Source organism: Chiloscyllium plagiosum, unplaced genomic scaffold, assembly GCF_037043375.1.
Source record: "Chiloscyllium plagiosum isolate Xiang-an unplaced genomic scaffold, Cpla_swu_hap1 HiC_scaffold_49, whole genome shotgun sequence".
Classification (NCBI taxonomy): Eukaryota; Metazoa; Chordata; class Chondrichthyes; order Orectolobiformes; family Hemiscylliidae; genus Chiloscyllium; species Chiloscyllium plagiosum.
The window spans coordinates 12,107,742-12,134,527 of NW_028270187.1; the positions used below are offsets into that span (position 1 = coordinate 12,107,742).

The 26,786-nt window shown below is 44.2% G+C and overlaps 1 protein-coding gene across 3 annotated transcripts in view; it reads left to right on the forward strand.

Moving 5' to 3' along the window:
- Nucleotides 1–1,870: 1,870 nt before the first annotated feature.
- Nucleotides 1,871–26,786, forward strand: part of LOC122544516 (Fc receptor-like protein 2) — a 32,736-nt gene continuing 7,820 nt past the window's right edge. The window contains exons 1-12 of one of the 3 annotated variants that reach the window (XM_043683789.2): nt 1,871–2,048; nt 6,109–6,226; nt 7,834–7,863; nt 11,445–11,690; nt 13,198–13,455; nt 18,216–18,497; nt 19,245–19,517; nt 22,113–22,397; nt 23,304–23,606; nt 24,433–24,531; nt 25,556–25,586; nt 26,132–26,211. In XM_043683789.2, coding sequence (XP_043539724.2) covers nt 6,196–6,226; nt 7,834–7,863; nt 11,445–11,690; nt 13,198–13,455; nt 18,216–18,497; nt 19,245–19,517; nt 22,113–22,397; nt 23,304–23,606; nt 24,433–24,531; nt 25,556–25,586; nt 26,132–26,211 — 1,918 coding nt within the window. In that variant the 5' untranslated portion in view covers nt 1,871–2,048; nt 6,109–6,195. The remainder of the gene's footprint in view (nt 2,049–6,108; nt 6,227–7,833; nt 7,864–11,444; nt 11,691–13,197; nt 13,456–18,215; nt 18,498–19,244; nt 19,518–22,112; nt 22,398–23,303; nt 23,607–24,432; nt 24,532–25,555; nt 25,587–26,131; nt 26,212–26,786) is intronic. The other 2 variants (XM_043683792.2, XM_087984489.1) reach the window with 2 other exon arrangements.

A 26,786-nucleotide genomic window follows, 5' to 3' on the forward strand; every position in this document is an offset into this window, starting at 1 on the left:
AGGGGTTTGTATCAATGTAGGAGACTGCTCTCTGGGGTATCATCTGAGACTCCTGCGTGGATCTGTCAGCCAGAGCGCCCTAATTGGTCAAAGTTAATGCTCCCAATCTGGGGTCTCACCTGGCTCTTTGTTCAATCACTACAATTTCCTAAAGGCGCATAGCATTTGGTATGGAAGTATAGCTCCATACGGTCCATCGTCCAGTAGTCTGGCAGAAAGAGCAGAGCAACGTTGAAGGAAGGCTTAAAGAAACATCATCAAAAAGTGTGGTGCTGGAAAAGCAAAGCAGGAGAGTTGATGCTTAGGGCATATGCCCTTAATGAGGAATGAGTGAAACATTGACTCCTCTGCTTCTCTGACGCTGCCTGATCTGCTGTGCTTTCCAAGTGCCACATGTTTTTGACTCTGATCTCCAGCATCTGAAGTCCTCACTTTCTCCTGAAAGAAACAGCATACAGCTTCACTCGACACCAACCTGTCCCGGTTCATGCTCAGTTATAGGACCACTCCTCACACAACTACAGGGACAGCTCAAATGCAAAGTTGCTAATGGGGAGAAGTCTCTACACCAGGTTAAACCTGATCTCCCCAGACCTGAGAGAGAGGGTGAAACGATATGAGGTGCACTCAGTGCTGGACCCAAGACTCCTCCAAGTTGGAGAGTCAGTTTACTTCAATGGACGAAGCATAGTCTTGAAACCATGGGATGGCTCTACATGGGTAAGAGACATGGCGGCACGAAGTCCGTCCCATGACATACAAATTTTGGGTAGAAGATGCAATTCTGAACAAACACATGGACCATATGAAAGCTGCAACCTCACAAACTGGGCCGGAGCAGAACATACCCCACTACCTGAGACCATCCAGCAAGGCTGTCAGAACCTGTGAGTTCTCCCCCTCCGCCTATCCTAGCAGAAACCTCTCAGAATGACACGACATATGTAACAGCCTCACACCATTACTGACTGAGGAGGATGATGACTTTCTTCCAACACCGCGAGCAAGAGGCAGGCTACGGTCCGGTAAAAGCCGCCAGTATTCAAGGCAGATTTGGAAGGACTGGACCTGATGCTAAAACGCCCAAGGATATAATGTGGGAAAAAGAACAGGTCTGTGTACCAGCACTGAGGGAAAGTGGAATGTAGTGTTTGGAATAAGGTCAACCAGGCGAACCTCATAGAACCTAAGTCCCATGATTGGTGCTTCTAACCTGGTCCGATCTGGGAGCCCTGACTGAGAGATATAAACAGGGGTGGAAGGGTTTCTGTTCATTGTAGGAACGGGCTCTGAGCCAGTGTGATGTACTATATACATGTAAATGAAGGGGGACTTGGTGATGGGAAAGTCGTCTCATGGAGTAATTTCACTATCTTTCCGCTATTCATGCACAAGGATATCCAAATCCCTCTGCACTGAATCACTCTGAAGTTTCCTTCCATTAATCTAATAAGTTTCTTTCTATTCTAAGCGGAGGTGTTGTTAATACTATTGCACTTAGTTGCCAATATCCATTGAGGGTTTTTTTTTTAGCTAATCTACTGAACAAGGAACTACAGCAGACCTGTGTTCCTGCCTTACCTTCCACTCATACACCAGATGTGAGAAGCAGCCAAGCCTCCAGGCTGTTATGTATCCTGTACATGAATATCCATCCGTCAGCACTCTCAGTTACCGTTTCGTTAAGACACACAATTTCACTTCAACAATTCCCCTCCCACTCGCTGAGCTCCACTGAACATGACATTTCAGAATGGAAACCTCTTGCCCCACAGAGGCCTCTGCTCAAATTGGTTCCACCTCCCGTGCTGTTTTCAGTGGCCCGCAGGGAGCGGGGACGGACTGGAACACTGAGTGGAAACAGTATCAAAACAACAACGCAGCTGTTCCTTCTGTCACTGCAGTTCCTTTTTCTCTTTCAGAATCAAACAACAAAAGCACTTAACTCTCAGAGAGACTGCCAGTCGGGAAATCAGCACATTCAAGGCAGTTGGTTCTGTAAGGATGGAAGGTTGGTGTGAAGCTGCAGCAAGCAATCAGAAAAGCTGGTAGGAATTTCTGGTTCCGTGTGACGGGATTTGAATGTAAGAGTGAGGAAGGTATGCTTCAGTTACGCAGGGGATCAGTGTTTCTGTATCTGCAGAACTATACAGAACTGTAATCCGTCCTTAAATTGGATGCAGGTTGGTCACACACAACAGCTATGATTTCTGTGTTTGTAACCTGGAATGTTAAGTCTGTTCTGTCTCTATTCACACATGCAGACAGACCCATTGAGGTTCTCCAGTACTTTTTGTGTCCACAATCTGTCATGTTACCTCTTTATTCACAAATGCTGTTAGACTTGCTGAGTTTCTCCAGGACTTTCTGTGTTCATAATCTGGAATGTTAATTCTGCTCTGTCTCTACTACCAAATGCTGCCAGACCTGCTGAGTTTTTCTCGCACTTTCTGTGCTTATAACCTGGAACGTTAACTCTCCTTCTCTCTCTCCATAGCTGCTGCCAGACTTGCTGAGTTTTTACAGCACTTTCTGTTTTTGTTTCAGATCTCCATCATCCCTCACAGTTTTTGTGTTAATGAATACTTCAATTCCAATTGTCGCATTCCTGGTGCCCTGTCAGCGCTGATTGTCTAACCACTTATAATTGAAAATGCGCTGTGCTGTAAAATAAAATCAGATGGGTCAGTGGCACAGTATAGATTTGGAAAAATCAGATCAATACTTTTTGACTATGTGTCCAAAAATAGCTGTATGCAAATTGTTGTTGTCACAATGTTATTTTCTGAATTGCGAGTGAGAGAATGAGCAATATAATAAATAAAAACAGAAGTGAGGGAGAGAAAAATGGAAAACAGTGTTCAAGTGACAGATTATAAACAAAGAAAGTGCTGGGGAAACTCAGCAGGTCTTAGTGTGAATAGAGGATAACGAGGGAGAAGGTAAGACCAGTCAAGGAAAAAGGAGGGAACTTGTGTTTAGAGGTAGAAGATGTGGGTGAGATCCTAAATGAGCATTGGTACCATTCACCCAGGAAAAGGATATGGAGGATAGTGAGATTTGCATGGCGCATACTAATATGCTACAGCATGTTGAGATCAAGAAGGAAGTGGGTCTCTTAAAGAGCATTAAGGTGGATAAGTCCAAAGGGCTCTATGGTATCTACCCCAGGGCCCGATGTTATCTACCCAGGTTATTGAGAGAGGCAAGAAAGGGAATTGTCTGGGGCCTTGGCTTAAATCTATGTAGCCTCACTAGCCAATGGAAAGATCCTGGAAGACTGGCAAGTAGCTAATGTTGTTCCTTTGTTCAAGAAGGAAAATAGAGATAATGCAGGAAAGCATGGACTAGTGACTCTCAGCTCAGTCGTTGGGAAACTATTGGAGAGAATTCCTCTGGATAGGATTTTTGCACATTTGGAAAAGCATGGCTTTGTGCAGGGCAGCTAATGCCTTACCAACTTGATTGAATTTTACAAGGAGGTGACGAAGGTGATCAATGAGGATAGAGCTGTGGGTATTATTTTCATAGGTTTTAGTAAAGGAATGGAAGGAAACAAACCAAGAACAAGGCAAAGGGACCAGTTTCGTTTGGTGTTCCGTTTAACACAACATCGAGGGCAATAGGGCCATTTCCTGTGCTGTACTGTTGTACGTTCTATGTCACTCGTTATAAATATAGAAAGTGCTGGAGAAACTCAGAGCGAAACAGAGTTAACATTTCGAATCCAGTGACCCTTCTTCACAATTGAAAGGGAGGGGTGAATGGAAAAGATCACTGCTGCTGCAAAGGATAAAGGGACTGCTAATTGTGGTGAAAGTGGAATAGAGATATAAAATGGTGGATATTAAGATGGGGAATGGACAGCCACTCTGTCTTGGTAGGCTGCACGACTTTTTTGCTTGCACTTTCTCCAGTGATTTCTATTTTAGTCATAGCTGTTGCTGGTTTAACGGTAGAACGTGCTCTGACAATACATCATCTCATGACAGCTGCAGAGGTGTATTCAGCCTCTGTGCAGGCTGTTAAACTCTGATAAAGCTCATTCCAAAGGCTGATGTGGTTATTGTGGTGTTCCCTGTTCATGGAGGGATTGGGTTAGGATGGGGGTGCATATGGTCAGCATGAATCGGGGAAGTCTTCTGTATCTTTCTTCCCAACCCCCCTTCCCACCCTTCTCTCTCTCTTTCTCTCTCTGTCTCGGAGATGGTGGTCAGACCGAAGTAGGCTGCGGTTTCTCTCTTGTTCTGTAAGCAGCATAGACTCTGGGCAAAAGAACGGGTTCAGGACACCTTAACATTGTGCCTCAATCAGCTTCAAATTTCCCAGTGACCACATCAGAGTCTGATCCTGAACAGCTACATGGACTGGACTTATAGAGTCCTCCAGAGCGGACTCGTCCCAACTCGTCAATCCCAACTAAATTTCCCAAACTGAACCCATTTGGCCCATAGCGGTTTCTCTCTCTCTCTACACAGATGTTGCCAGACCTGCTGAGCTTCTACAATACTCCCTGTGTTTATAAAGTGGAATATTAACTCTGTTTCTTTGTCTCCCTCCGAGTTCCCCCAGCGATTTTTGTTTTTCTTTTCTAACGGGAACAGTACTCTCCCGAACTCCATGTTAGGAAGGATAGATTGGCCTCAGAGGGAGTACAAGCTAGGTTAGCAAGAGTGGAATCTGGACTTTAGGGGTCAAATTATGCGGAGAGATTGCACAAATGAGGCCTGTTTTCCACAGATTTTCGACGATTAAGGGGTGATCTGATCGAAGATATTGACAGGAAAAGACAGGGTGGAAGAAGAGAAGCTATTTCCACTGGTTGGGGATTCCAGAAAGGGTGAGGGCATTGTCTGAGGATTAGGACCGGACCGTTCAAGAGAGATGTTAGGAAGAACATCCACCCACAAAGCGTGGGAGAGGTATGGAACTCTCTTCCACAAACTGCAGTGGATGCTGAATCAGTTGGTAGTTTTCAATCCGAGATGGATCAATGTTTGTTCAGTAATGTTATGAAGAAGATAGTGGCCAAAGTCAGGTATTATGGAGTTAGGTTGCAGATCAACTATTGACTGGTGGAATAGGCTCGATGGGCTAAATGGCCGACTGCTGTTCCTGTTATTATGAACCAGGCCAGACCCCTCAAAACATTTCAAGAGAGTAGCCAAGACCCTAACGTTGCTAGCTGTTTTAAGCAGGTGTCACGTGGAATTTCCAGCAGTATTGTAGCTGGCCAACCCACTTTGTTTAAAACAACTGACAAGATTACTGAATGAAACACAACCAAAACAGAACAGAACACAGAATAACCTAACCCACCCGAAAGCCCAACAGATTATCGCAATTTAATGATACTGTGTCAACACTTGCAGCTATCCCCACGAACACCCCTTGGCACAAAAGTTTAAAACAAACACAGGGCCTTACAGGAGAGAAGTCATAGAGAGAGAGTCACAGTCCTGACCTGCTTCTTTGGGCCCAGCATCTTTTTTTCTACATTACTGCTAAAAAACAAACCAATCCAGAGGAGAGGTGAGCTGGGAGATCTGGCCACTCACCTTTGATTGTACAAGTATGTTTTAAATTTGAAAATCCTCTGCCTGAGACAGTATCTGTTAGTTTTTTTTATCAAATTGGTCCTAATACCCTTCAAAACACAGACTTTTCGAAACCTGTGTTGTTTATAACCACTCTGATAAAAAAAAACAACTAAGGACAGCATAACTTTAAGTGTGTACATTAGCTCGCTGAGCTGGAAGGTTTGTTTTCAATAGTTTTGTCACCATGAATAGGTAACATAATCAGTGTGAGTCTCTGGTAAAGAGCTGGTGGTATGTCCCGCCTCTCTCTTTATAGGTTTTGCTTTCTTAAGGTAGTGATGTCATTTCCAGTTCTTTTTTTTCAAGTAAAGGTAGATGGGATCTAAGTCGATGTGTTTAGTGATGGAGTTCTGGTTAGAATGCCATGCCTCTAAGAATTCACAGCATAACCTTGCTAAAGAAGCAGCTTTGTCCCACTGTGCGTAGAACTAATCAGTTGGATGTCCTAGCAGCGTATGGAGAGAGCAGCCACTTTTGCTGTTTCTAAACGCATCGTTTTCTGTTACAGGTAAATGTGAGAAATAGAATGCACAGATGTAGCAAGCATCAGGTCACACTGAGTTGGAAACTGCTGTGCTAGAAAACCGCGTTGAAAATGACGCTGACCTCCGTGCTTCTGATCCTCTGTAAGTGTGTGTTACTAATGGACCTTAACCATGACAAACCTGCGCTGTTCCCCGGTCACGTGAGATTGAATTCTACAGCAGACAGCCCTACACTTCCTTCTCAGATCCAAAAAGCAGGATCTAATAACTGTGGCCAACATTAAAAAAAAATCAAACTTGGCTAAATTCTGGAATGAAACAAGTTGGCAACATGAACGATAATATTTTGGGAAAGAGAGAGAAGAAAAATCATTTCATCGTATCCTTTGTTCCCGCTTCGGGCAATATTATTTGATCTTCTCGGAAAAGGATACAAGTTACACACATAGAGTCATAGAGATGTACAGCACAGAAATAGACCCTTCGGTCCAAATTGTCCACGCCACATGTGCAATCGACCTAAAAATGTTAAGTCATGGGCGGATCAGTAGAATTTCAGAATCCAGCAAAGGGAAGGACAATCAGCAACAATATAGAGGTGAGATATATCACTGAGCAGTGAATGGGTATGCCAAAACTTTTCATCAAAATTAGGAGATTAACGAGGATGTTGCTTTGGGGACTGGAGAATTTCACTGATGTAGGGAACTTCAAGAGGCTGGGGTTGTTTTCCTTAGAGCCGAGGGGTTTGGGAGAGGGGATGGGGTAGGACATGATTGAGATGTATAAAATGATGAAGTTGCCTAGATAGAATAGACATGAGGTAAACTTCCCCTTTGATGGAGGGATTAATGACATGGATGAGGCAGATGGAAACAAATGCCAGGAGGTTTAGAATGGAATGTGAGGGAAAACATTTTCACCCAGAGTGTGGTGGGGAATCTGGAAGTCCTTGCCTGTAAAGGGTGGAGAGGCAGAAACTCTCTTTACATTGAAGAAGCATTTAGATGTCAATTTGTGATACCAAGGCTAGGGGCCAAGTGGTGTTTAAATGGAATTCGAGAATAGCGAGGTGTATGTTTTAGACTGGCACAGACCCGATGAGCTGATGAGCCTTCTTCTATGCTGTAGACCTCTCTGGCTCTGAATTGAGATTGGAGACGATTCTTGCTCTCTTGCGAAGTAATTTTAGATGCAGAGATGCTTCATTGTAACAGTAGCCTTTCGTCGCTGAGCTAGAAGTCTCAGTGTGGTCATTGGTGAGACTTGTCTGACTTTTGGGGTTTCTAAGAATCCACAGAGGCAAGAAACGCGCAATCATGTGACGTTATTCCTTTTGCAATCATCTTCCCAAACGTACTTTATTTTACAAGAAATCTAAATTTCCAGAGACCCTTACTTGTGTAAAACATTTGCAAATAAAATGGGAAGCTAAGCAGAGAGAAAGCAGGAAGAGAAAACGAGGGGATAAATAAAATCCAGAAAGATACAAAGCAAAATTTGCAATTCGAATGCGACAAGGACGAAGAAACCAATGGGTGCTCATACAGTTGATATAAATTCATATTTCTGTGTCCACTTCAATGGGAGTGAACAATTAACAGTTACTATTGAGTTCCAGGTAGGACTGGTGTTGTTTCTCTGCTGCTTCTCCACTTAATTTGCTTTGACATTGTCTATGCTTTGCCGTTTCCAGGACACTTACAGAAATAATTACATTGGCATTTCAATTCCCTTATGTTTTCCAGTGATTCTTGCTCTCTGTCGGATCACCCAAGGTAAGGGAACTGCAAGTTTAGTTTTGGATAATCATTTGGAAATCTGAAGTCGTGCTGTGCACATCTTTTCAGTGACCTTTTAAATATGAACCAATTGTGATTTAATCCCTGTTTTTCTGTCCAGAGTTCGGGATATCCTCTGTAAGGCCAGACACTGGAATCATGTTCAACTCTTATCCCACGTGGATGTACCAATAGTTAAAAAGAGGGCCAATGACTTAGTCACATTGGACAGAGTCTATTCAGTAAATCTGCATCAAAGTTTAACTCCACCACAACTCTTCAAATGAGCATGAGATTTAAAACAGGTTGTTTGGGAAACATAAGTTTCCATTCATTTTAGAAGGGAGAACAGATCAGAGTACTACTTAAATGGAGAAAAAATGCACAAAGCTGCAGCATAAAGGGACTTGGGGGTGGGGAAGTTCTGTATGAAACACAGAAAACTAGCACACAGTGGGGAGGGAAATTTGGCTATTATTACTAAAGAGTAGGGGAGTCTTTCTGCAAACGTACATGTTGCTGGGGAGACCACACCTTGAGCACTGAGAGCTTTTACTGCCGTTATTTAAGGAAGTGCACCATTTCATTGGAGGCAATCTAGAGAAGGATGATCTCTGGGAAGGAGAGATTGTCTTTTTGAGCAATGTCTAAACAGGTTAGGGCTCTACTCACTGACGTTTAAAGAATGAGGTGGTGATATCATTGAAACATATAGAGCTTGGCAGGGTCAATGCTGAGAGGATGTTACCCCCTCATGGGACTGTCAAGGAAAGAGAGCACAGTCTCAGAATAAAGGGGCAACAATTGAAGACTGAGATCAGGAGGATTATCTTCTCTCACAGGTGTGGAAGTCTTTGGAAATTCTTGCCACAGACAACTGCTTTGGGTTGTAGAGTCCTTGTGTATATTTAAGGCTGACATAGATTCTTGTTTTATTGGCGGGGTGGGGGGGGGGGGGGCGGATGTGGAGGGAATCAACGATTATAGGGATCAGGCAAGAAACTGTATGTGAGGGAGGTCAGATCAGCCACGATCCAATTGGATTTCAGAGCAGTATCAAGGGTCAGAATGGCCTATTCCTATTCTTATGCTCTTCAGGTCTTAAATACGATTAGGAAGGCAGTTTCAATGATGGACAAACTGATGGATAAGATAAGCGAGAGAGTAAAGTGACCGTTTTAATGAAATTGACGCATTCTTTTCCTTTTAAAAAGGGTTTGGGAAGCTAAAGATTAAAGGCACATTACAAATTTGCCAGCAAAATTCAAGATAATGACACTGGCAGTTAATGGCAGTAAGCATCGACACAATATATTTGTAAACAACAATATGGCAAATGTACAATTCTGTCTCTTTTTGACAGGAATCAGCATTAAATGGTGCCTCGTACAGATCAGAACTAGCTGTGATAACTGTTATGATAAATATAAATGGACATTAACTTCAGTTCTGCTCCTCAGTCCCATAATAGGTGATCAGACGCGTGGAACGGTAACAAAACAAGGAGGAAAGTGATGGAGGAAAACAGAGGGAAATACGGGCAGCTATAATGGGCAGACACATGGAACATGAAATTTAATTCACTGGTGGGATATGGGCATCACTGGCGGAACCCAGTATTTGTTGACAAAATTCCCAGTTGCTCTCTTTGAGAAGGTGGGGATTGAGTTGTCTTCTTGAGCCATTCCGGCAAGTGCTGTAGGAAGACCCACAATACCCTTGGGGAGGGAATTCCAGGATTCTGAACCAGTGACACTGAAGAATGACCGTTACATTTCCAAGTTGGGATGCTGAGCGCTTTCGAGGGTAACGTGAAGGTGGCTGTGTTCCTATGGATTGACTGCTCTTATCCTTCTGATAGAAGTGCTACTGAGTTTTGGAGGTGTTGTCTGAGCATCTCTAGTGAATTTCTGCTGTGCTACTTGTAGAAGGTACAAACTGCTGGTACTGAGCATCGATATTTGAGGAAGTGAATGTTTGAGGATGTGGTACCAATTAAGTGGGGGCTGCATTGTAGCTGGATGGTGTTGTGCTGTTTTTTGGAGCTGCACTCATTCAGCCAAGTGGGGAGCATTCCATCACACTCCTGACTTGTGCCTTGTCGATAGTGGACAGGCCTTGGCGAAGTCAGGAGGTAAGTTAGTTGCTGCAGTATTCCCAGCCACTGGCCTTCTCTTGTCACTATGATATTGGCATGGTGAGTCCAACTGAGTTTCTTGTTAATAGTAACCCCCAAGGTGTTGATAGTGAGGAGATTCAGTGATGGTGTCATTGACTATGAAGAGGCGATAGTTAAATTGCCACGCAGTAGAGGACATTGCCTTCTCTCAGAAGGGGTGGCAATGACCTAGAGTCGTTATCACCAGACTCTTAAATCAAAGCGTCAGACAATGTACTGGGGACCCGGGTTCAAAACCCCCACAGCAGATGGTGGAATTTGAATTCAATAAATGTCTATAATTTGTTGGAAAAACCCCACAGCACCAGGTTATAGTCCAATAGGTTTAATTGGAAGCACACTAGCTTTCGGAGCGACGCTCCTTCATCAGGTGACAATCACTTGATGAAGGGGCGTCGCTCCGAAAGCTAGCGTGCTTCCAATTAAACCTATTGGACTATAACCTGGTATTGTGTGATTTTTAACTTTGTACACCCCAGTCCAACATCGGCATCTCCAAATCTTGGAAAAACCCATTTGACTCACTAATTTCCTTAAGGGAAGGAAACTGCCATCATTGCCTGGTCTAATCTATATGTCACTGCAGACCCACAGCAATATGGTTGACTCTTAACTGCCCTACGGGCAATTAGGAGTTGGTAATAAATGCAGGCCTAACCGGCGACTCCCTAATCTAGTGAATGAATTAAAAGAAAATGAATTTTAAAAAGAGTAACCCCCAGCATGTTGATAGTGAGGCAGTTCAGGGATCGTAACACAGTTGAAAAACAAAGCACGATTGTTAGATTTCTCTCAATGGTAACTTGCAGGATATTTATTGTGAAGATTATTCAGTGAGGGTAGCACCATTAATTGTCAAGGGGCAATGATTACATTATCATTTATTGGAGATAACCATTGCCTTGTTAATTAAGTAAAGCTTTGCAGCGGATAGGGTTTTTTTTCTGAAAAATTCAGAAAGATAATATTGTGAACTTTCTCATTGTGCTGCACAGGTTGAGTTGAGATTTGATCGAAGCATTGAACATTGCAAAAATGTTTTTACATTGTAATCAACTGGTTCTAATAAAGCTAAACATAATCTGTGCAGTTAACTCTTCCGAACAGTAAATCAACTATTGCCTGTCAACAATTGGCCCTTTGAAAAATAAAGATGTTGACTAAATGGTTGGCGCTGCAGAGGTGATGCGTCAAGCAATCAACGGTTAGGTGCCAACTAAATTCACCGAGTTCAGACTTTTTTGTCTGGACTGTACCCTTTGGTCAATAGACAACTTGAACTGGAACTCTCTATACTGGGACACTGAGGCTGAACTGCACACTGTGTTTATAGTAGTGAGAGGTCAACATGATGCAATGATTGGATACTGAACCTTTCTGCTTCTCTCTCTCTCTTCAGCTTTCGGAAGGCCCGTGCTTAATGTATATCCCACAAATGGATTTGTAAAAGAAGGAGAGACTTTAAAATTTCAATGTGGGACAGGAAAAGTACGGGCTGTTATTTGGTACAAAAATGGACAGTTTTTCGCTTATGGATGGGGTAATTATTACGAAACACTCGCGAACAATGAAACTGGCGGGTCTTATCACTGTGAGATATACAACTCATGGAAAAAGAGTGAAACTGTTAAAGTTGTCGTCACGGGTAAGTGAAATTTGACTTTCATTTACAATTTTTAAAAATTGCATGGAAGTGGAATGCACAGTTTTCAAAGAATAGTACACTACAGGACAGTCCTTTCAGCCTAACAAGACTGTGATGCAACATGATGCCTATCTAAACTGAAACCCTTTCCCTCTAGGCTGTCCATGTCCCTCTATTTTCTGCCTGGTCATTTATCTGCCAAACGCCCCTTAAAAATTGCTATTGTATCTGCTTCCACCACATCTTCTGGCGGTGAATTTCAGGTATTTACCACCCTCTTTGGAAAAGAAGGTACTCCTTACATCTTCTTAGAATCATCTTTTATTTTTCTTAAACCTATGTCTCTGAGTAATTGACGTTCCTACCCTGGGAAAAAGGCTCTGACATTCCTTTCAATCCATACAGCTCATAATTTTATAAACTTCAATCAGGTCATCCTTTTCCTTCTGACATTCAAGCAAGAACAAACTGAATTTGTGCAATATCTCCTCTTAGTTAATATCCTCCGAACCAGGCACTACCCTGATAAACAAGTTCAATTGCCTCTCCAAAGCCTTCTGGTAATGTGGCGACCAAAACTGTACCATTTCCTTGACCTCCAAACCAATTTTCAACCAAATGCAAATGTTTCAACATGATTTAATGCTGAAACTTTAGTTTTGCTCAGTCAGTCACTTATGTTAAGTTTGGTACCTCACATAGGAGTTAGTAATTTCTCACGAGGAGCGTTTGACTAGGTTGGGCCCGCACTCACTGATGTTTAGTAGAATCAGAAGCTGCCTTTTTGAAGATTGTTAGAGGTACATGACAGGGTATATTTGGAGAGAAGTTGTTTACTCTTGTGTGGGTGAGGCATCGATCAGAGGGCCATCATCTTAGAATAGGGGCTCGGGAGGGGGGCGGGCGTGGTGATGGGCGGGGGCGTTTGGAATTGCCCATTAAAGATGGAGATGAAGATAAATTTCTTCTCTCTGAGGGAAGTGAGTCTTTGGCGTTCTTTATTCCGGAGGGCTGTCAAGGCTGGTTCATTTAATATGTTTGAGGGTAAAATAGACAGATTTTAAAGCTGGGAGGGGAATCGAGGTTTACGGAACAAAAAGGCAGGAAAGTGGAGTTGACAATGATCAGATCAACATGATCGCATGATTAGAGGAGCAGATTCGATAGGATGAGCGAGCTAATTCTGTTCATATTCTTATGGCCTGATCGCTTTAAGGTGGAGGGGACGTGATAGCCAAATTGCATACTCCTGCTTCTGTTTATCATGGTCTTGTGACCTCTCCTCAGGTTAGGGGTCCAAAATTGTAGTTAACACTCCAGGGAAGTTGAAAACAAACTGATAGTAGTTCTCTGGACTGGATTGTATATAATATTGGGGATTGGCTGGCCGATACTTGAAAATGTGCTTGGGCAATAAATGATCAATGATCACGATTTTTTTTAGCAGTTTCCAATGAAACAAATGCCTATGGTGAGCTGTAATGATGCAACTTTACCTTTGATTTAGATAGAAATGTGGCTTTCCATGTTGTCCCAGTTTCACCTTTGGAGGGAGAAACACTAAAACTGAATTGTCGGTACAAATACGATCATAGGTGGAAGAAGGACTTTGGCTTTTATAGAAATGGCAAGAAGATCCATTCAATGTGGCTCCCTGGACGTGAATCATCATATAGCATTAAAGTAAACAGCACCGATGACAGTGGATGGTACAGTTGTAAAATCGATTGGTCTGAATCACGAAATGTTAAAGTTCAGGTACAAGGTACGTACTTGATTTTGCAATCTGTGGTAGACAATGTGCATACTGGTCTCAATTGTTAATTTAAACACCAGGAAACATTCGGACTTATCCATAATAAAGGTGGACCTTTGTTCAAACCCACTTTTCCGCATTGTCTTGAAAGCCATGTCCCTTGAATTGCTCACCCATTTACCTTTTAAAGCTTCTGTTTTCCTGCCTCAACTAACTTTCCAGGCAGTGCATTCCAGACCCCCACCATCCCATAGATGAAACAATCCTCAATCCCCCTCTAAGCCTCCTGCCTTTCACATGGAACTGATGTGTTCCTTGTTACTGACCCTTCAACTAAAGGGAAAAGCTGTTTCCAATTCATCCTGTCCATAATCCTACACAACTCTGCCAGGTACCCCTTCAACTTTGTCTATTCCAGAGAAAATAACCCGAGCTCATTCGCTCTACACTCATTACCTTCCACCCTGCCCACCTGTCTTTGAGAGAAGCCATTCGTCCTCACCTCTGTTTGGAATCTGTCCCCAGACCCTTCTACTGAAGCAGCGACGTCTCGTACCAGATTGTCCCATATGAGGGGACATCCTGTCCCCATCGTCTTTGTTAATCGTCCCTTTAACATCGGATGAGTAAAGTCACCATGGTCCCACTCTTTAATCAGTGAGAGAGGGGACTGGGTGGTGGACGAATCTGAGGGGTACCACGCCTCAGTAGAGGGGAGAGGTGGAGATGTAGAATCATTCGTGGTCACCTCAACTGGTGTTGGAATTGAACCCGCACCATAGTCTCCATCTGCAACTCAGACCAGCCATCCAGCCGACTGAGCTTGACACGAAACAACATCTCATACTCTAAGCTATGACCTGTTCAATCTCTCCTCAGAAGACAACCCTGTATCTCTGGTGAAATCTGGCGGAAGTTTTAATATGTTGACATGACTCATGTCTATGGTCTTAGTATATCATTGCTAAATAGAGTCACGGAATCATGCAACATGGAAACAGGCCTTTCTGCCCAATTTGTCCATGCCAACCAGCTTTCCTGAGCTGAATGAGTCCCAATTTCATTGAGTGCAAATCCCTCTAAAGCTTTTCCAGTCATAGACCTGTCCATTTTTTTTAATATTGTAGTTGTATCTATCCCTACCTGTTTCTCTGGCAGCTCTTTCCATCCACACGGTACCCTGTGTGTGAAAACGTTGCTCTTCACATCCCTTTTAAATCATTCCCCTCGCATATCAAACCCTAACCCCTCCAAGTTTCAGACTCACCTATACTGTGGAAAAGACCATGGCTATTCATCATAGCTATGCATTACATGATTTTATAAACTTTGAATCTCCAACACTCCAGCGAAAGCAGTCTCAGCCTCACTTTTGGGTCTCAGTAACATTGTTGCACATTTTGTTTCTGTCAACCTTCCAGTTTAATAACATCTTCCTAGTAATAAGGTGACCAGAATTGCACGCAGTCCTCCAAAGTTGACGTCAAACACATCCTGTACATTCGGAAAATGATGTTCCAAGTCATGTACTCAATGGCCTGAACAATGCATGCAAGCTTCTTTCCCACTGTCTATTTGCAACACAAGCTTCAAGGAACTATGCACCGCCAACACTCAGTCTGTCTGTTCAACAAGAATACCCAGGGTTCTACCATTCACTCTATTAGTCCTGCTCTCGTTTGTTCCATGAAAAAGACATTTTATCCTGTCATTTAACCACATTACACGCCATGTGGCTGTTTGCCCAATTGATTAAGATTACTTTATTCTCTAAGGTTACGTTCTTCACGGTCTACAGCCTTTCCATCTTTTTTTTTCAAGCGGCAATCCAGCCACCCCCCACCCCCACCCCCCCCCCCCCCCCCCCACCCCCGGGTCTGAGCCGGTCAATGGATTGGACTTCCACCAAGTTTGTGGAAGATATAGAAATAGTTCACAAGGCAAGTGACGAGTATGACACAGAGGGTCTGCAATGGGATACAGATTGATTGTAAGGAATTGGGCACAAACCTGGCAGATACAAGAAAATGTGGGGAAATGTTCGTTTTTGCGATGTGGCAGGAAGAACAGAGGAGCTCATGGAACATGAACCCGGGGTGGGGTGAGGAGGAGGACGTTTGCTAATACTCTACAACACACTAGAAAGACGGTAGGGGAATAGTGTGAATATTTTGGGGCGCCGTATCTGAAAGACTGTAGATTGGGAATTGGAGGCTGTTCTTCTGGAGGTACTGTTTGATGGTGGAAAGGTGGAGTGGGTTGGGCCTGTCCTCAGTGGAGTCTAGAAGAATGAGCGATTTGTTGAAGGTTCTTCGAGGAAGTTGACAGGGGAAATGCAGAGAGAAATGTTTTCCTCTTGTTTGGTAGAGTCTGGGAACAGAAGGGCCTTCTCTCAGAATATTAGGGGGCAGGGTTGGTGATCGCCCACTGAAGAGAGAGATGAGGTGGAACTTCTCTCTGAAGGGAGTGAATCTGTGAAATTCTTTGCCGCAGAGGGCTGTTCTGGCTGGGGTGTAGAGTGCATTCAAGGCTGAGAGAGAGAAAGAAGATTTTTAAGAAGGGAGATTATGTGGAATAAAAAGCAGGAAAGGGGATTGGAGGATGATCGCATCAGACATGAATTCATTGAATGTTGGAGCAGTCTCAACCAACTCCCACAGCTACCTAGGCTACACCTCCTCCCACCCTGCCCCCTGTAAAAATGCCATCCCATTTTCCAAATTCCTTCGTCTCCACCGCATCTGCTCCCAGGAGGACCAGTTCCAAAACCGTACAACCCAGATGGCCTCCTTCTTCAAGGACCGCAATTTCCCGCCAGACGTAGTTGACGATGCCCTCCACCGCATCTCTTCCACTTCCCGCTCCTCTGCCCTTGAGCCCCGCCCCTCCAACCGCCACCAGGCCAGAGCCCCACTGGTCCTCACCTACCACCCCACCAACCTCCATGTACAACGTATCATCCGCCGTCATTTCCGCCACCTCAAAACGGACCCCACCACCAGGGATATATCTCCCTCCCCTCCCCTATCAGCGTTCCGAAAAGACCATTCCCTCTGTGACTCCCTCGTCAGGTCCACACACCCCCGTCAACCCAACCTCCACTCCCGGCACCTTCCCCTGCAACCGCAAGAAATGCAAAACTTGCACCCACACCTCCCCCCTTACTTCCCTCCAAAGCCCCAAGGGACACTTCCATATCCACCACAAATTCACCTGCACCTCCACACACATCATCTATTGCATCCGCTGCACCCGATGTGGCCTCCTCTATATTGGGGAGACAAGCCGTCTACTTGCGGAACGTTTCAGAGAACACCTCTGGGACACCCGGACTAACCAATCCAACCACCCCGTAGCTCAACACTTTAACTCCCTCTCCCATTCCACCAAGGACATGCAGGTCTTTGGACTCTTCCATCGCCAGACCATGGCAACACGACGGTTGGAGGAAGAGCGCCTCATCTTCTGCCTGGGAACCCTCCAACCACAAGGGATGAACTCAGATTTCTCCAGTTTCCTCATTTCCCCTCCCCCTATCTTGTCTCAGTCAAATCCATCGAACTCAGCACCGCCTTCCTAACCTGCAATCTTCTTCCTGACCTCTCCGCCCCCACCCCACTCCGGCCTATCACCCTCACCTTGACCTCCCTCCACCTATCGCATTTCCAACGCCCCTCCCCCAAGTCCCTGCTCCCTACCTTTTATCTTAGCCTGCTGGACACACTTTCCTCATTCCTGAAGAAGGGCTTATGCCCGAAACGTCGATTCTCCTGTTCCTTGGATGCTGCCTGACCTGTTGCGCTTTTCCAGCAACACATTTTCAGTAGTCTCAATGAGCCAACCGATCTTCTTTTATTCCTATATCTTATAGTCTTACAGTCTATTACAAACCACCTGAATGTCTCGTGATGAACTTATATCATTCCTTAAGTAAGGAGACCAAATCAATGCACAGTACATCCAATGCTGACCCGATATGCCATGTGCAATTGAAGTGTAAACCATACTGTCCCCATCCTTTTGATAATCCTGGCAGTGATTGATAACATTTGACAACATCACTACTTGGACTGGCACATTCTATGAGATGATTGCGGGCTCACACAGAGAGAGAATGGGACAAGGTCACGAAGAGGACAGACAGTTGGTATTTGCGTTGTACCCATCCCAGGATAATCGAAACTGAAAGGGTTTTGAGTTATGGGGAGAGGCAGAATAGGCTGGGTTATTGGAGACGGAGAGGTAACCTCAATGAGGTTAATAAAGTCATGAGGGCAGAGAAAAGGTGATTAAAGCAAGGGGTAGGGGAGTCCAAAACAAGAAGGCATAACTTTAAGATGAAGGAAAAATTTGAAAAGGACCCGAGGGGCATGAGGGTGGTGCATGTATGGACTGAGCCGCCAGAGGAAGTACTGGAGGAGTCAGATACAACGACAGCATTTAAAAGGCGTTTGGATAAATTTGTGAATGGCAAAGCTTTAGAGGGACATGGGCCAAATACAGACAAATAGAATTAAATCAGTTTGGCAAACCTGGTTAGCATGGACGAGTTCGGCCAAAATCTCTGTTTCTGTCCTGTATGATTCTATGACTGTAATGCCATCAAAAAGAATTTTAACTTTGGAAAGCAAGAGAAAGACAAAATTTCTCCCTCGCCCCCGTTCTTTGTCAGTAAATGCTCACACCCTTCATTCCGCATCGCCATTGTGCCTTTAGCTCCGTGATAATAACAGTAGATTAATGAGTCCCAATTGTGTGTTACATTCCAGAACGCTTCGCCCAGCCCGTGCTGAGGGTGGAACCGGCGTCGGAAGTATTCGAGGGGCTACCAGTCACGCTGACGTGCACTGTCCCGGTGGCACAACCCTTTGTCCTGCTTCACTACTCATTTTACAGAGACAGTGTCGCCCTGGAGGCCGTGCCTGGTCTTGGCAGCATTTACACCATCAATGCAGCGGCTGTGAACATTTCTGGGAATTACACCTGTGAAGCGATCAACACAGTTTACAGTCTGAGGAAGAGGAGCAGCAGCATTCAAATTTCCATTAAACGTAACTATCTGTCATTACTCCCAGCTCAAATGAAAGGTCCTTCGATCCATAGAGTCAGAAACAGCCACCTCACTATTCTATAATCACTATTTTCCGAACATGTGGCACCATAGCCTCGGCCTCACGAGTGCACTTCTAAACACTCTTCAATGCAATGGGGGTTTCTACCTCTCCTACCCTAACAGGCAGTGAGTTCCAGATAATCTGAGTGAAAATTTGTTTCCTCTCATCCCTTCTAAACCTTCTGCTCATGACCTTCAATCGATGTCCCCCTCCCTGCACCAACTGGTTAAGGTTTCCTCCTATCTACACACCTCATCATTTTATACATCTCCATCATGACCTTCACCCTTGTCTCAATTTCCTCTGCTCGAAGGAGAACAATCCCATTCTATCCAATCTCTCTTCATTACTAAAGCTCTACAGCTCCAAGGCAATATCTCCGTAAATCTCCCTCTGCACCATCTCCCAGTGCCATCCTGTCCCTCCTAGAATGTGGATTCAAGAATCGGGTACAATGCTCTTGCTGCAGCTGTATTTATTCATTCCAAATGCAATCACGATCGTCACTAAATCTGACCTCGAGCTGACACGATGCTAACAGCCTTGATAGGCCTTGAAGGATTGTTAGAAATTTCCTGCACTAACGCCGTCTTGGGATTTTCTTGCTCTCGTTCTGATCACTGAGGGTACCCAAGGCCAGACACTCTTCAGGCTGAAACATAAACATGTCCTTCTGCTTTCCAGAGGTGTACACCGTCCCTGTGTTGACCGTGCGTCCTGAGGAACAGCTTTTTGATGGCCAACGGGTCAAACTGGTGTGCTGGGTTGAAGCGAATCCCTCCCAAGTTTCCTTACAATACAGTTTTTACAGAAATGGGATCGTTCTCCAGTCTCCATCGCACCACAGTGATTACATCTCTGAGTCAGCTCGTCCGACAGACTCGGGTATTTATCATTGTGAAGTCACAGATGGGAAGGTGTGGAAATGCAGTAATCAGCTCGATTTGTCCATCATGCGTAAGTATCATTTATCATGGTCCATTTCTTAACTGTTAAAGGTTCAGAATAGAGACAATTTGTCATCACTCCCCACATCTCACAGACGTATATTACAGAGCTAGAGGCAAACAGCACAGGGTATTGGCATTTAGGACTGAAATGGGGAGAAATGTCTTCACACAGAGTGAAGAGCCTGTGGGAATCAGTACCCAGAAAATCATGGAAACATGTAAATTGCAACAGGCCATTCGGTCCTTCCTGTTTGATGTGCCCATTCACTAGGATTGTGGCTGATCTTCCATCTCAGACCCCTGTCCTCTTGCTCTCTTCCTTTACGCCCTAAGCATTCTATCCACCTCCTGCTTGAACCACATTCAATGTTCTGGCTCCGACCATTTTCTGTGGCAGACAATTTCACAGTCGCCCCACTCTCTTGGTGAAGGCATTCATCTCCATCGCAGTCCTGCTCCATCTCCTTTAGACTGTGATCCCTGGATGTCTCTCGATTATCAATAACATGTTTCCTACGCTTACCATGTCTAATTAATAAGTTTGCAGATGACATGAAATTTGATGTTGCTGTGGACAGTGAGAAAGGTTGTCAAATAATTTAGATCAGCCTGAAAATTAGTCACAGAAATCATAGATGGATTTTAATCCAGACTAATGTGAGATGATGCATTTTTGGGAGGTAAAATGCAAGAGGAAAATATGCAGTAAATGGCAGGAACCTTTGGAGCATTGATATACAGAGGGATCTTGGGGTGCAAGTCCATAGTTCTCTGAAAGTGACATCACAAGTGGATAAGGTGGTAAAGAAGTCATATGGCATGCTTGCCATCATCAGTCAGGGCAATGAGTATATAAGTTGGCAAGTCATATTGCAGCTGTATAAGATTTTAGTTCTACCATGGTTGGAGGACATATGTAGATTTGTTGCCCACACTATAGCAAAGATGTGGAGGCTTTCGAGAGGTGCAAAGCAGGTTTATCTGGATATTGCCTGGATTGGTGTATGTGAGCTATGAGGAGAGGTTTGACAAACTTGGATTGTTTTCACGAAGGCTCTGGAGGTTGTAGGGAGGCCTGATTAACGTACACAAAATTATGAGAGGCGTTGACAGAGTGGATAGTCAGTGTCTCTCTCCCAGGTTGGAAAAGTCAAATACTAGGATGGGGCGCACCGCTTTAGTGTGAGAGGAGGACCGTTTGAAGGGGATATGCTAGTAAACATTATCTAGGAGTACAACAGGATCTTGTTTCGATGGGGCAATGGGCGGGAGGATGGCTGCTGGAGTGTAATTTAGATAAAAGTGAGGTGCTGCATTTTAGAGAGGCAATACAACGCAGAACTTATGCACTTAATTGTAAGGTCCTGGGGACTGTTGCTGAACAAAGTGACCTTGGAGTGCAGATTTACAGTTCCCTTAAAGTGGATTTGCACATGGATAAGATAGTGAAGAAGGTGATTAGTATGCTTTCCTTTATTGGTTGCAGCATTTTGTATAGGAGTTGGGAGGTCATGTTGCAGCTGTAAAGAACGTAGGTTAGACCACTTCTGGAATAATGTGTGCAAATCTGGTTTCCCTCCGAAAGGAAGGATATTGTGAAATTTGAAAAGGTTTAGGAAAAAAAAAACAAGAATGTTGCCAGGGTTGGAGGATTTGAACTGTCGGGAAAGGCTGAATACGCTGGGTTTGATTTCTCTGGAGCATTGGAGGCTGAAAGGTGACCTTATAGTGGTTTATAAAATCAAGAGGGGCATGGCCAGGGTAAATAGGCAAAGTCTTATCCTATGGGTGGGGGGGTGGGGTGTCCAAAACTAAAGGGCATACGTTTAGGGTAAGAGGGGGATAATTTAAAAGGGACCTAAGGAATAACGGTTTCAAATAAAGGATGGTGCGTCTATGGAATGAGCTGCCAGAGGAAGTGGTGGAAGCTGGTAAGATTACAACATTTAAAAGGCATTTGTTGGGTGTATGAATTGGAAGGGTTTAGAGACATAAGGGTCAAGTGCTGGCAAATGGGACTAGATTAATTAGGATACCTGGTCGGCACGGACGAGTTGGACTGAAGCTGCGCTACATCTCTATGACTCCATGATTCTACACAGAGAGTTGGAGGTGCCTGGCACACACTGCCAGAGCAGTTGGTAGAAATGAATACGAATCAATGTTTACTAGGCATAGAGACAGACACTTGATTATTTAAGGAGTAAAGGGATACAGACCACATGTATTCAGGTGGAATTCATATAGCATGACATCACAGTCATGCGCAGACACGGTGGGTTGAAGGACTAGTCCCTATGTGTACTGTTCTATATCCTAAGAATTCAGAGAATCGACTCATATTCTGGGCTCAAAACCCACCTTAACAGATGGGAGAATCTGAATTCAATTCTAAAGGTTGATTGTAACTGGACAACCGTCAACTGCCCTCTGTGTAATTAGGGATGAATAAGAAATACTGGACTACCCAGTGACACCCACATCCAACCAATGAACAAAAACAAAAGGATATGCGTTTTTGTGTGACTGTGATGATGTTCATAATTGATTTTGCAATTAACCCCGCCAAATACAATGATCTATCATTTGTCTATGATTACAGGAATTCCAGTGTCAAAACCAGAACTGATAATTCAACCCGGAAAGGATCTAATCAAAGGAGACACAGGATGCTTAATCTGTTCAGTCTCCAATGGTTCTCTGCCGATTTATTACCAATTCTACAACAGCTCAAGTGTGGAACTGTACAGTGAGCTTTCCAACAACACTGAGCTTGTTTACAACATTGGGCCTATCAGCAGAAGAGATGAAGGGTTTTACCATTGTTCAGTGAGAAATGAGGTGACCGGCCCACAGCACAGTGAAGACATAGAGATCACAGTGATAGGTGAGTTAACAAGGATTCTCTCCCAAAGAGTAACTGAACCATCAGCTCAGGGAATAATGTTGCTGAGACCAACTCAAAGCTGGTGCTTTCTCCTTGAAAACCGCACCTTAAACTAAAGCAACAGAGAGAGAGAAAGAGAGAGAGAGAGAGAGCTGCAGATGCTGGAGATCAGAGTCAAAAGATATGGTGCAGGTAAAGCACAGCTGGTTGTGCAGCATTAGTGCAGGAGGGAAGTCGACGTTTCGGGCATAGGTTCTTCATCAGGAATGTTATTAAGAGCTTATGCTCGAAACGTCAACTATGCTTTTCCAGTAGCACAGTTTTTGAAACAAAAGTAGCGCAACCCAAGTCCCTGCACGTTTTTCCAATATCCTTCTCCTTGTTCAAGTATCTATCCCACTTGTCCAAGCGACTTTTAAATGTTGTTGATGTCCCCGCTTCAACGACTTGCACTGGCAGCTCATTCCATATGCGTACCACCCCGTGTGTAAAAGAGTTGTTTCTCAGGATTCCCTTTTATTCTTTCCCATCGAACCTTAAAGTGATGCCCTCATTCCTCGACTCCAAAACGCTGGGAAACAGACTGAGTGCATTCACCCCAATTATGCCTCTCATAATCTTAAACACTTTTTTGAGATCTCCCCTCAGTCTCCTACACTTGAAAGGAAAAGGTCTTCGCCATTCCAGCCTCTCCCTAACACTCAGAGTGTGGAATCCTTGCAACATCCTTGTAAATTTCTTCGATATTCACTCCAATTTAATAATATCCATCCATTACATTAGTTTTTGAAAATAACTAATTCCCTAACTCTCTTTTAAAATCATTGTGTCAAACTGGTTCCCACTGACGATCTGAATCAATGGATAAACGCCATGCTTTTTGATCATGGTGTGTTTTCTCCTCAGTTCCTGTCACAGATGCTGTGCTGATTTCCTTCATTAACGGAACTGAGATACAGTCCGGCGATCACCTTGTTCTCTGGTGTCAGGTGAGGGAAGGCACAGAGCCCCAGTTCCTTTGGTACCGTGACAGTGTGCTGCTACGAAACGGCAGTGCACACTACCATGTGACTGCTGATGGTGGTGAGCTGGTCATTCATTCATTCCAGAGAGACCATGTTGGAAGGTATCATTGTGCAGCAATCAACAAAGGAACCAACAACACGATTTTTAATGTGACCAGCGACTACATCAAATTCACACTGCGAGGTAACAGTGACACTCGGATCAAACATAGATAGAGCACAGAAAAAGGCCATTCGCTCATTCAATCTGTGCCAATTGGACACTGTTAACTATCTCTTTTGGGGAAGTGATAGCTGGGTGGTATTATAATAGGCTATTGATCCAAAGTGATGATGCGTGGTATTCCTGGGATCCCGCCAAAAGCAGATAGTGGAATTTGAATGCAATAAAAATCCGGAATTTTACGCCTCATGGAGAGGGCAGTGGGCCGAGGAGGTTTACCAGAATGTTACTGGGATAGAGGATTTTAGCGAGGAAGAGAGGGATGCTGGATAATCTTGGGATATTTTCTATGGAACAGTAAATGCTGAGAGGGGAACCCAATAGAGACGTGTATGATTGTGAGGGGAAGAGTCTGGGGAATAGGAAGCAACTGTTCCCCATAGTTAAAGTGTCAGTAACAAGGGCTGGGTTGGGGAGGTCATTTTAAAGTGAAGGACGGGAGGTTTAAAGGGGGATTTGAGGATTGTTTCACCCAAAGGGTTCGAATGTACTGCTTGACAGGGTAACTCCCAACATTTGCAAAATACTTGGATCAGCACTTGAAATATCATAACATTGAAAGCTGTGTGGGCGGGATGCTGCATGGGAAAGTGGAATTGGTTAGGTAGCTCGATGGGCCGGATTGTCCCACACAGTGAGACTCTCGAAACCTCCATAGTGGCAGCGAGTTACATATATGTGAGGGTTGGTCAGTCTGCTGTTAACTGTGTACCTCAGGCAGGGCTAGTGTGATAAAATTTCCTGGTGAATTTGTGAACGTGAGCTAAATATTGTTGTTGGGTTCCAGCTCGAAGCTATTCCAAGGAAATCATGGCATCGCTCCTCCCAGTTCTGCTGATGGCTGGCCTGCTTGTGTCGGGTTGCTACATCTACCGGAGGGCCACAGGTCTGTAACATCCCATGGGAATGGGACTTGTTCCACATCCTCACACCATGACACGGCTATCCCCGCCACAATGTCACTTTACAGCTGAACGGGGGAAGCCGAGGGAAGGAAGTGGTGGGTCGGGAACTGGAGTAGGCAGTGTTCCTGACAGTAGGGAGGGAGAGCACTCACACAGTTAGCCTGCTGAATCGGTAAATGTGACCCACCACACCCTACCACACTGTGTCAGAGCACCTTAGAGAGGAGGAGAGACGTAAGACCATAAGTGCCGGGAACAGGAAGAGCCCATTCAGCACCTCAGGATCTTGCTCTGTTATTTAATGCAATCCATCTGGATCAACTTCACTTTCGTGCTTCACTCTCTTTAAACTATGACTCGTTAAAACAATGTTTCTTTCTTCCTTAAATTTATTCAGTATCCACTGGGCAGATTGACCTAACCCGATACATAAACTGAACCCTAGCCCACAGCGAAACCCTAAACCCAAACCGAGCTCAACCTTAACCCTTACCCTCACACTAAACCTAACCATAAATTCAAACCCATCCTTAATGCAAACTCTGACCTTAAACTTAAACTTAAACGTAACTCAATCATAACCTTAAAATTGACTCTAACAATACAGGTAATAATGATCGTAACCCTAACTCTAGCCCGAGTCCAAACTCTAAACCTAACCCTAACTCTAACCTTAACTAACCTTAACCTTAATCCAAACCATAAACCTAACAAACTCTAACCTTAAACCTAACTCTTAACATAACTCTAACCATGGCCCTCAACCTAGCACTAACCTTAAACGTGATCATAATCCTAGCCCTCACCCTATGCCTACCTATCACCCTAACACTATGCAGTTGTTTAATATTACGCTGTTTAATGCATTAAGACAGGTTTGACAATTATCATCTATTGATGTGTACGTTCCCTGTTTATGACTGAGATAACACTTTGGCAGCTCCTGTCTGTGACAGTGCAGAGCTACTGTAAATTATGCTGAGAATATTCTCTCTTTCCCTGCAGGCAATTCGTCAACTGCGTCACAACCCAGGATGTAAGTGACTGAAACTACAGTTTCTATATTCTCCATTGTTTATCCCGATTCCTCTCAATCAGGGAGAGACGATAGAAGTGAAGATGTCATAGAGGGAGCTTGGATATGACTGCATGCTTTTAACATGCATCTTATCGACAAACCAGGAAACCATACTCCTTAAGGTTCCCAGACAGCTTTTATTTATTCACGGGGATGATACTGTCACTGGCTAGGACAGCATTTGTTGTCCATCCATAAATGCCCCGTGGGGCAGTTATATTTAACCAGGGTATGGAGTCACATGTAGGCCCTAAACAAATAAGGATGGCAGATTACCTTTCCCAAAGGGCATTAGTGCAAACAACTTGGAGAACTGGGCAGCTCCTTGAGGGTTCAGAAAACGCCATGTTTGGATAGAAACCAGAAAAGCGGGACCAGGGAGTACCAGATCTCGCTGGGTTTTGTATTTTGTGTGATAGATTTGCCGTTTTGTTGAAGTTGAAAATCGTTTTGAAAGCATTGTGTTCGAAATGATGACATCATTTCCTTCCCCTTTCTACTAGAACTGGATCCCAACCTTCTGGTGAAGGGACAGCAGCCAGCAATCTGGAGTATGCGGTAGTTGGAGCAGCACACAATGCTGGTGAGTGCCATTGTATCGGTGTGATTAAAAAGCCCCACACAGTGACAGTGCACTGTAACCTGATAGAAATTCTGGATAAACATCCAAACCGTCAGATGGGCTCGAGTGGGACAGATTTTCTTGGAGCTGCGGTGGCTGAAGGGGAATGCAGAAAGTAGTAAACAGGAGTAGACTAACTAACTAACTCTTCTAGCCTGCCCCGCCGTTCATTATGATCATGGCTGACCATCCAACTCAACCTCCGGTTTCCATAGAAACTAGGAAAAGGCCATTTGGCTCTACTAACCTGCTCTGCCTGCATGATAAGATCATGGCTGAACATCCAACTCAGTCCCTGGTTCCCCACTTTCTCCGCCGTACCCATCAATCACTTTAACCCCCAAAGTTGCCAACTGCTTCTTGTTTAAGATGTATAAAATGATGAAAAACTTAGAAAAGGTAAACAGGAAGAAACACTTCCCTCTCGACAGAGCGATTAATGGGGTCATGAAAAGACCCCTCAAAAGAAAAATACAGGACAGGAACAGGCCCTTCAGCCTACCATGCCTGTGCCAATCATCATGCCTTAACCAAAG